Genomic DNA, 11,181 nt, shown 5'->3' on the forward strand with positions numbered 1-11,181 from the left:
ACACACACACACACACACACACACACACACACACACACACACACACAGCATTTTACTGGTTTTAAGTAGTTTACTATAACCTAGGATTATAGCTGCTAATGGTAGAGCTGCCCCGGTCTGGGCTTTGTCATTTGTGCCTCTGGATATTTTCAGATGATCCTGAAGCTGATCCAACAGGAGGAAAATCCATCAGAATCTCAGACTACAGCACTAAATATGCTTTGATGCTACATCAAAAGGAATGGAAGCATAACTGACTTCACTAAAGCTACTTCATCTCCATCTAGCAAATGAGGCACTTTTCTCAACCAAAGGAGATGGGGATCTGGTTTAGGGCAATCCCTTTATAATTTGATGTGCTGTGGTCTCCTCGATAATGTATAATTTGGTATTGCACAGAGGTGATTAATCAAGGAAGTCTGGAAAAGCTTTGGTCCCACAGCCGTGCCTCAGAGCATGTAAATAATTAAAACAATATTGATGCTGAGGTTCTTCCACTGCTAGTATGAAAGTGACAAATTTTTACTGGTGTGAATTGGGAAGAAAACAGTGCTATTCCATGACACGTTTGCAAAATTTTTGTTTGTTTAGAGAAGCTCAAACACAACAATTCCATAAAATAAACCAGAGGTTAAATAAAGGGTAGTAAATTACAGCATGTATAAGGAAAAATGTATAGGAGAAAATCAATTATCAGGAAAGCTAAAGAACTTTTCAAATCTAGTAATTCGAATATAGACACAATGCACCTTATTACACTTTCAATTCTCGTAAAGCGACAATAGTATTAAGGTCCTTGACTACGTGTATAGTATTTTCACATATATTGTTTCATTTAATCATTTCAAAGTTACTCTCTGCCATCTCCCTAAATTATCAGTCTCGGCTCTTCTGAAATAGAAGGTGCCCGATCTTCCTAATAATTCTGCCTATTTTCATTTGCTTTAAACAGGTGCCCTATTTTCTTTCTGGTTGTGGCTACTGCAAAAACAAATATTTATCTCCCAAATAAGATGTACTGCTTACCGAAGTATCACGGGGTGGGGCTCCAGAGTGGGTTGTTGAAGCTGGGGTTTGGGAAACCACTTCAGAGATGGCAGCAGCAAGTTTAGCATCTTCAAATTTCTTTTATTGAAAAAATTTTATTAGTAACATGTTATATATAAAATTATGCCATCACTTAACTATAACTCTTAAAGATAGCTTAATGACTGTTTATTCTCTTGATCCAAATAGATTCATAATAACATAGAATTATTATTATTTTTGAGATGGAGTCTTACTCCATCACGAGGCGGGAGTGCAGTGGCATGATCTCGGCTCACTGCAACCTCCGCCTCCTGGGTTCAAGCAATTCTCTGCCTCAGTGTCCTGAGTAGCTGGGATTACAGGTGCCCGCCACCATGCCCGGCTAATTTTTGTATTTTTAGTAGAAACAGGGTTTCACAATCTTGGCCAGGCTGGTCTTGAACTCCTGACCTTGTGATCCACCTGCCTTGGTCTCCCAAAGTGCTGAGCTTACAGGCGCGAGCCACCACACCCAGCCAATAACATATAATTTTAAAAGCAATTTAAATTCTCTTTCTTCTCTATCACATTATTTTATACAATATCCTATTTCTATTTCCTTCTCATATTTATTATTGTAAATACAGTGCAATCATATAATAACTTAGAGTTCCATTGTTTGTTTACACATTTCCTGTTGTACATTCAAGTTATTCAAAGTTTTCAGCTCTTTTAAAATTGTTCTGAATAAGTTCTAGAAGTGGGTATTTTTATGGTGCTGGCTATATTCTGCCAAACTGACTGACCACTCAAGTGTTGCTAGGAATTCATACTGTGAAAAGCAATGAATAAGCATGCCTGTTTTCCCATGGTCTTGCTTGCCGGGATTTGACTTTTTTTTTTTTTTTTTTTTTTTTTTTTTTTGAGACAGAATCTGGCTCTGTCGCCAGATGCCAGGCTGGAGTGCAGTGGTGCGATCTCAACTCATTGCAACCTCTGCCTCCCAGGTTCAAGTAATTCTCTTGCCTCAGCCTCCCGAGTAGCTGGGACCACAGGTGCGCACCACCATGAACAGCTAATTTTTGTATATTTTAGTAGAGACAGGGTTTCACCATGTTGGCCAGGATGGTCTCGATCTCTTGACCTCATGATCCACCTGCCTCGACCTCCCAAAGTGCTGGGATTACAGGCGTGAGCCACCGCAGCTGGCCCAGAATTTGACTTTTCTTCCATATTTTTATTTCTGATAATGAGTGTAAAATGATATACTACTATTGCTTGCATATTGTGCTATATGGTGTCAGGTTTAGTTTTTTTTCAATGTTAAATATTATTCCAGAAACTTTCTGAAATAATTTCCTTTTAAAAAATATTGCATATTTGTTTCATTTCAAATACTCCCTTTTGATAAAAAACTTAGGTATAACTGTTGATGAAAAAATCAGAAAGAAGTCCAGAACTCTTTGGTGACTCCAACTATGGATAGCCTGTTTTGAAAAAAGATAATTCCAAATTTTACCGAAAGACGGAGAAAAGCACATTAAAAAGATACCAATATTCAGAAATTTATCTCAGCATGTTATTATTAGAGATTACTTAAACTAATTTAGATAACTATAAGATACTTTTTGTCCATTTATACTCTGTAAAGCCATTTTAGAATATTTTAGGTAATCTAAAATGTACTAAATTAAATACAACTTATTTCTAGTTATGAGAAATCTTTGCTTATATGACAAATGAAAAGAATAACAAGTTGTCAAATGAAAAGAATGACATACTGAAACATTTGTATTGTCTCTTCTTAGACTATCTTATTGACATCATTTAAGTTTTTTAATACTAAGTATGAAACAATCTATGGTCTGGAAATTTGTTTTGCAAAGCTATATGTGCATATGTTATTTAATTCATCTGATATTACACAAAAGTATAAAATAATGATTTTTCACTCTTTTAAAAAATACTAAATCTATCATTTATGTCCATTTCTCAATTTTTCCATTGATCTATGCTATGAATTTGCTCTCTAAACATTACTGTATTTTCTATTTATTTATAACATATGCTAGTGTTTAGTTGGATTAATCTTACCTAAAAGTACTGAAAGATGCTTTTCAGTATTTTTTCATATTTTATACATTTATTTTTCAAATATATCTTTGAATAATTTTATTGAATTATAAAAGTATCATGTTGCTATTTAATAAAAAATTAACATATAAAATGACTTGAATTGCCATCATTTTTTTAAAGATATTTAGTTAAACTGACTTAATGTATGGTCTTCAATTTTTTTGTGTACTTCTTTTTCTTTTTCTTTTTTTTTTCCAAGAGAGAGTCTCGCTCTGTTGCCAGGCACCAGGCTGGAGTGCAGTGGTGCAATCTCGGCTCACTGCATCTTGCCTCCTGGGTTCAAGCAGTTCTTCTGCCTCAGCCTCCCACGTAGCTGAGACTACAGGCACACCCCACCATGCCCAGCTAATTTTTTTTTATTTTAGTAGAGAATGGGGTTTCACCATGTTGGCCAGGATGGTCTCAATCTCCTGACCTCGTGATCCACCCGCCTGGGCGTCCCGAAGTGCTGGGATTACGGGCGTGAGCCACTGCACCCGGCTATTTTTCTAATCATTTCTCCTTTGTAGTTTACATAAATCTGATTTCATATTAGTTACGTTTTCTCATCTCTTGTTACTAATATACATGGCATAATGTTACTTACAAATATATTATCTACAAGTAGTGCTATCCACAAATATATTCAAATGTTCCCTTTTAATGTTTGTTATTTGTTTTTCATGTGTTGGTAATGATTCTTCCATATGATAATAAGCAGAAATGACAATAAACTTTTCAGTTTTTACTTTTAAGGAAAATGCCTCTAGCATGATATCGAATATTTGATTCTAAAAACTAAAGCCTCTTTAACCCATTAAGGGATTGTCTATTTTTTAAAAGTTTTTAGTTATAATATGAATGTATGTAAAATTTTAAATATATATTTTACATGGACATAATAATTCGATCGTTTCTATTTGATATACCACTACAATATATTGACAATTTTCCTGCTACTGAATCAATATTTATGATAATGGCAAATAGTTTCTTAAACATTTGTTATGTTTTATTTATGTTGTATGTAATTTTTACATCTACAGGTTTAAGTAACTTTAGCTGATACTGTTATATTTGTCAGATTTTAAGGTTAGCACCATAATTACTCATGGAAGCAACTGTGTGACCCCATCTTTTTCATGACATATTTATGCCACATAAGAACTGAGTGTTCAACAGTTAAAGGAGTCATCTTTAAACCTTCAGTAGAAGGAGAGTTTGAGAACCAATGCAATCTTTTCTTCAGTTTTTTATTATTATTTTTTAATCTAGGTTTTGTGAATTATGTAGTTTTATATTTTTGTTTAATCTTAGAAAATTGTTGTACGTAGTGTTTCCTAATAATTTAGTTGTGGTCTTGTACTGATTATTGTATTTTCTCAAATTTATGTTACATTTAGTTAGTAAGATTATTTTCTCTATTATATTTACCAGTGTTTTGTAAAATGTTAAAAATTCATAAAAACCAGCTGACTATTGGCTTTAAACTACTGATAATTGAGTTGATCTCATATATTATTATATTACTCTTAAAATTTAATTTTTTGTAAGATTGTTTTCCTCTTTTGCATTTGCTAGTATTTCATAAAGTATTTGTTATTTCAAAAGAGACAACTATTGCCCAGTTAACTTCCATGCTGCTATTTTCATTTCCTGGTATGCTTATTGCTACTTTCTTTGGGATGGTTACCTTATTATAACTTTTAGAAATTTTAAGTGTAAAATTCAATAAACATTTGGTTTGTCAGGTTTCTCTTTTTCTCTATCTCCATTATTGATGAAGGCGTTTATGACAATAAATGTATCACATGAATACTGCTTCAGGTGCCTCTCAAAGATTTTTATTTGTGATATCTTTGATGTTTTAAAATAGTCTATTATCAAGGTGATTTCAGTATTATTAGGAGAATATTTTTAAGTTTTTCTTTTTATATAGCATTTATGTTCTATTTTATTATGATCAAAGAGCATGGTATGTACGGGAGTTACTCTTTTATATATGAACATTAATTATGAGCCATATGTGATAGTTTTCCCCCAAAGTTCTAGGAACTTTCCCCTAAATAACCTTCTATTTTGATTATTTGGTTCTCTTATTAGTTATTTCTACTTTCTTAACTATATTGTTGACACTAATGTTTTTCTTTGCTACTTTTTAAGAGCAAGAAATTTTTTTAAATGGTTGTTTCATCTCACCATTTCACTGCTACATATCTTTGAGGGGGGCATATATATGCATTGTTACTTTTTCCAAATCTTTGAATTTCTAAAAGAAAAAAAAAACCCTAACTATTGTAATAACGATAGCAGGGGGAAGGGAATTGAGATCGTGTTCCCCCACAATTTGTTCATATGTTCTGCATTAGTGTATTGATATGACTCTCCACAGTCCTGGGATACTTCTCATATTGTATTCTCCCCTGTATCTTATGGTTTCTAAATTAAGGCTGGAGTGCTTTGCCTGTGATGTGGTCTGTATGGAAGAGGATGAGGGGAAGATCATGGGATGAGGTGACTGAGCAGCATGGTGCTTTTACAGGGGTACAGAGAAGAACATGCTCTGGTTAGTAAGCCCTTCCTTGAGGGGCTTTATTGCTTCATTCAACAAAAGCAAAAACTTCAGGCAATTCCAAAGAATCATTATTTCTTCTAGTTGTCATTCTGTCTATTCTCCAACTGATATATTTTCTATGCCACTGTCATAGAAACCGTTAATCTCTTTTCCAACTGACTGCCAACAATACATTCAGTGGTTTAAAAACTGAGTTCCTGGCTGGGGGAAGTGGCTCATGCCTGTAATCCCAGCACTTTGAGAGGCCGAGGTGGGCGGATCATGAGGTCAGGAGTTCGAGACCAGCCTAACATGGTAAAAGCCCGTCTCGAATAAAAGTACAAAAATTAGCTGGGCGTGGTGGTGCACACCTGTAATCCCAGCTACTCAGGTGGCTGAGGCAGAAGAATTACTTGAACCCGGGAGGCAGAGGTTGCAGTGAGCCGAGATTGTGCCACTGCACTCCAGCCTGGGTGACAGAGTGACACTCTGTCTCAAAAAACAAAAACAAAAACAAAAACAAAAACTGAGCTCCCAGTAAACAGATAATCCAGACCCCACAAGGAAAGGTTCTGCAGTTATTAAGTTTGGAAACTCTTAACAGATTCACTATGTATTTGCATATAAAAAGCCATGAAAATCCCATGGTAGAGAAACCTGCTTAACATTACTCAACATCGTTCAAAGTTTCCTAGTAACAGAGTTCCCTTTGAGGGACCCTATATCCACATGGAGCTAAGTTCCCTTAGGAGGCAATTTGGGAAATGATAAATTATAGAAATATCAATAGGTAAACTTGTCTGAGGAGTAATTTTGGATAAACTCACATTTAAATTCTCTTTTCACAGGGGTACTGGTACTTGGTAATAGTTACACTGCTAAAAGCATCCAGTGTTGGGACAATATTTCATGGTGCAACACACTTTTCATGGCTACAGTGGGTTGAGAGCCATTAATTTTATGATTGCTCCTGAGTTCCTAAGTTAGATTCTAAGTCACCAGTTTCCATTTATTCCTGCCACCCTAAAACTAAACAAAGAAAACCAAGAGTTTCAGACTTACAAGAGTTGAAGCATTTTGTGGCCCAGAGAAGTCCTCAGACAAAGCATCCAGAAGGAATTCTTCACTCATGGGCTGCAAGAACCAGGAAATGTATCAATGAACACCACTGCAACCAGGGGCAAAAGGAAAAGATATCCTCAGAGAAAACTGGTTTGCTTACTGGAAGCTGTTCCTTAGACTCTTTCGGCAGGAGTGGCTTTCCATCTTTATCCTATCCAGGGGAAAAAAACATGGCATGAAATCATTTCACATTTTATCCCAAGTATGAAACCCTGTAAACATTACAAAGGGCCTGTTATACCTGCAGTTGTACATTTTAAATTAGATCCATCATGTCAGAAAATAGGTTCTCTCACCAGAGAATACACTAATTAGTTTATGTCAACAAACAGCTCACAAGCACCAGGCATTCCCGAGTCATGGGGCTACACACTGGATGAGGTATGGCTTGTGACCTCAGAAGCCCAGAGACTATCACGGGAGGAAAACGTGAAAGTCAGCGTAGTCTGGTGTGTGGTGCTGTGATTGGGGTTTGCAGGGCAGTGTGGAATAAGCCCCTTACCTACCTGGGGGTGGGCTTTGTAGAGGTTGTCTGGAAAATGCTGTTAACTTTGTAAGCCACACATCTAACTCATATGAAGGGACTACATGCCAAGCCCTCACCTTAGCATTGGCAGTACAACAGAAAATCACATAGACAAAGGCCTTGCCCTCAGGGAGTTTAACCTGTCAGTGAAACACTGTGCAACTTATGGCTCAGATTATGTCAAGCTGTCAATGACTCCAAGTGCCACATTTGAGTAATAGGACAAAATGAAGAAAACATTTGGGGCTCGTTAGTAAAAGAAGATCTATATACTAATAGTAAGTCCCATGTATCCATACACAAAAATAAGTAAATACAAAGACACACATATATACGAATATTTCACCTAAGAAACTTTAAGGTTGATTTTTCTTTCATTGAAAATGTGAGATGCAATGGTTTAGAGATAGTAGGTGAGTATCCCTAATCTGAAAATCTGAAAACAATTTAAATGCTCCAAAATTTGAAGCTTTTTGAGTGTTGACCTGACACTCAAAGGAAATGCTCACAGGGGCATACTGGATTTTCAGATTAGGGGTGCTCAACAGATATAAGGCAAATATTCCAAAATCCAGAAAAGCCTGAAATCTGAAACAGTGCTGGTCCCCAGGCACGCTGGATGAGGGATATTCAACTTGTATCACCTGCTTCCCTCATGACTGACTGTGCCTTCTGACCATTCTTCAGGTACAGGGGAAAGCTGAACCTGGACTTGCTCTCCACCATCTCTTAACTGTAAAGGCAGAAAGTTTTCTAAGTGATGCCTGGGACTCCCAGGGTACTTTTGCTGTATACTCAAACTGAAATCCATTTTCCATCACTGCGTTGTCCTGTGTCTGGAAGGGGAGGTTGTGGCCTGCCCTCAGGGAGCTGAGTCTCACTGAAGAGACCTGATGGGAGCATAGTTGGCGAATACCAACATAGAATTTAAACAAGGGATGAAGCTGGTGCCTGAAAATGTTATTAAGTAATAGGTAACTAATAATGTGTGAGATAAGTCAGAGAAGGATAAAACAACTACAGAATAAAGCGATCAGGGACAGCTGCTTCCTGAAACACTACTACTAAATTCAGTAAAGGGAGACAGCAAGTCACCAACCAATCACCTATCAGGAAGAGAGTTTACCTGCACTTGACCAGCCTCTAATGAATGGGCACTCAGTGGAGACAGAACATGTGGCCCTTAGGATGCTCTCTAGGAACTTTGCAAAGCAAAGTATGAATGAGCCCAAATTAATGGAAATACTATGGCTTCACCTGAATTGTAAAACCCAGAAAAGAAGCAAACATAAAGGTGTCCAGAATAACAAACTTTCAACAAGGAGAGCTCAGTCCAGTCCCTGCATCTGCTAAATAAATGGGCTAGTGCACATGGATGAGTGAGAAGCACATGGAGGAGTGAGAAATTTGACTTTCTAGAACTGTTAATAAAGTTTAGTTGAATACTCTTTTAATTCAGGCCTGTTACAAAGATGACTGACATTTGTTCAACTGTCCACAAATCTGCCTCATTTAAGTGACTGCATTTAAACTACAAGACTCATAACAGGGTCTTCCCCCTTGTTCTGCACAATCTGTACTTTCAAAATAGAAGAAATGGGGCAACTTGTCACTATACTCAATGTTAAATAGGTGCTCTTATTTTTCCAACTTACATCTGAAAGTTGCAAATTTTTCCTCATATAAAATAATTGCTGCTTATTTTATTTTAATTATTTCATTTTTTACTTCTTTCTGAGTCAGGGTCTTGCTCTGTCGCCCTGGCTGGAGTGCAGTGGTGCGATCATGGCTCACTGCAGGCTCTACCTCTTGGTAGAGTAGAGCCTTGGGCTCAAGTGATCCTCCCACTTCAGCCTCCCAAGTACCTGGGACAGGCACATGCCACCATGCCTGACTAATGTTTTTGATTTTTTGTAGAGATGGGGTCTTATTATGTTGCCAAGGCTAGTTCTGAACTCCTGGGCTCAAGAGATCCTCCTGCCTTGGCCTCCCAAAGTGCTGGGATTATAGGCTGAGCCACCATGCCTGGCCTATTCCTCATCTTAGTTCTCCTGTCTACATAAGGTTTTTAAAATGTTTCTGGTATTGTAACAAGCTGTGGGTTAGAAAGGAAAACACTGGGTAGCTTAGACATTAGATTTCTTTTGCTTGAGGATCAAAAGTCTACTTAGGAATATTTTAGCTTTGTATCTGGTGTTCTAACGTGATTATTAGTAGACTAATACTATTTGGTGTTTGAAATATGAAGAAACAAGATCTTTATATTCCAGGTCTGTCCTCAAGTCTCTTCGTTATGTGTATGAATTCAGTATGAATTAAAACAAAATAGAAAAAAGACTCCAGCCTGTTTACCTTGACCTCTTCTAATCTATAATCAGGAGGAATTGTTTCTTCTTTTTCACCAAGCTTTTCACGCTCTTCTTCTTTGGCTTTCTCCTGAATAAAAATTATAGCATTTTCCTTGTTAGTATGTTTTTTCCCCATAAAATTAATGCCTGAGTGACTAGATTTGAGGTAAACAAATCTATCATTGGGTTAGAACGTACATATGGCCATATGCTTAGTGTTCCTACAGCAACTTAATATGGCAGGCTCAGGCACCAGCAGAAAGCCTGCTGGGTGGCAAGGCAGCTGTGAGGAGCAGCAGGCAGCTGCCGCTTCCTTCCCAAGTCCCTGCAATGTCAGTGCAGGTGGGCAAAGATGAGACTCAGAGGCCTCCGGTCTGCGCATGTTGTCTGTCCACTCTGGGGGTTCAACACTGCTGCTTATTCGGGTTTAGCTTATTAAACAGGATATGCACAATAATAGAAAGGCCAGCTGGTCATGCTTAATGGAAAATAAAAAGCAACAACAACAAATGACTCATAACTTATTTGCAGGGGAAGGAGGTGATCAATAATAGTTATTTTCTAGAAGTATCTCAGTTACCATTACCTTGACTTTATCCATCACAGGTTTTCCATCTTCTGGATCTGCTTCCTTTTTCCCCAGGCTATCAGCCAAGGCTTCTACAGCATCGTCTGGCCCCGTGCCCTTCTAAAAGTGCATTAGTGGATACATTAAGTAGGTAGTTAATCACTCCATTTAAAACAGATGCTATAAACAATTCAGAAAGGCATATCATTATTTCAGATGAAAGGCACATGTTATCTTTTAATAAATTATCAACTGAATTAGAATCTATATTTAAAAAACGTTTCACATTTGAGCAAATTTCTTATATTAAACATTGTGTGCAAATTGTATGTTGATACTGTGAAACTTACAAGACGTGACCCGGAATTGGTTTAGAAATAAGAAAGACAATGGACTGAGGTATACCACAGAGAAGCTGCATACCAGGAAAGAAGAAAGATGTGGTCTTTATGGAGATCATTCCGTAGATGGCGCAGGAAAGATTTTCAGAGAGCCCACAAGAAGATATTCCTCTCCATTTCCTGTGAGACAGCCGGGCTCGTCTCAGAAGAGGAGGCTCAGAAGCCTGTTCTCTCCACAGGGCTTTTACTGGCCAAAGGGGATTCAGGGCTCGTTCTGGTGACACTGCCTGTGACCAGCTAACCTGAGTGGCACAGTGGGAACTGTCTACCTGTGGTCCAATTGTTCAAAATGAAATGTGGTCCCACAGAATGTAATGAACTCTGGCCATGCTGGTATTAAAAAAGTCACACTGGATGAACACAGAGCATAAATGGTATAAAGGGAAAAAAAAGGGAATGATCTATACATCAGTGGCTCATAAAAATCAACTAAATGGGTCATGGCCAGGACTTTTTTTTTTATGAAGAGTACAGGACCAAGCACAGTAGCTCACACCTGTAAATCAATCACAGCATTTTGGGAGACCAAGATGGGAGGA

At 37.4% G+C, this 11,181-nt stretch overlaps 1 protein-coding gene and 1 long non-coding RNA gene across 25 annotated transcripts in view; one reads left to right on the forward strand and one right to left on the reverse strand.

The window, feature by feature from the left end:
• Window positions 1-1,125, forward strand: part of LOC116550101 — a 3,018-nt gene extending 1,893 nt beyond the window's left edge. Inside the window, exon 2 of the long non-coding RNA XR_004268221.1 lies at window positions 154-1,125. This is a non-coding gene — a long non-coding RNA (uncharacterized LOC116550101). The remainder of the gene's footprint in view (window positions 1-153) is intronic.
• The window catches only part of CAST (calpastatin), a 106,579-nt gene that overhangs the window by 11,194 nt on the left and 84,204 nt on the right, over window positions 1-11,181 (reverse strand). For all 24 annotated transcript variants that reach the window (XM_032275854.1, XM_032275844.1, XM_032275800.1 and 21 more), the window contains 5 exons: window positions 10,260-10,361; window positions 9,678-9,761; window positions 6,900-6,950; window positions 6,740-6,811; window positions 1,027-1,125 (listed from right to left, as the gene is read on the reverse strand). In XM_032275854.1, coding sequence (XP_032131745.1) covers window positions 1,027-1,125; window positions 6,740-6,811; window positions 6,900-6,950; window positions 9,678-9,761; window positions 10,260-10,361 — 408 coding nt within the window. The remainder of the gene's footprint in view (window positions 1-1,026; window positions 1,126-6,739; window positions 6,812-6,899; window positions 6,951-9,677; window positions 9,762-10,259; window positions 10,362-11,181) is intronic.

Source organism: Sapajus apella, unplaced genomic scaffold, assembly GCF_009761245.1.
Source record: "Sapajus apella isolate SASKATOON/1434 unplaced genomic scaffold, GSC_monkey_1.0 scaffold1, whole genome shotgun sequence".
NCBI classification, from domain to species: Eukaryota; Metazoa; Chordata; class Mammalia; order Primates; family Cebidae; genus Sapajus; species Sapajus apella.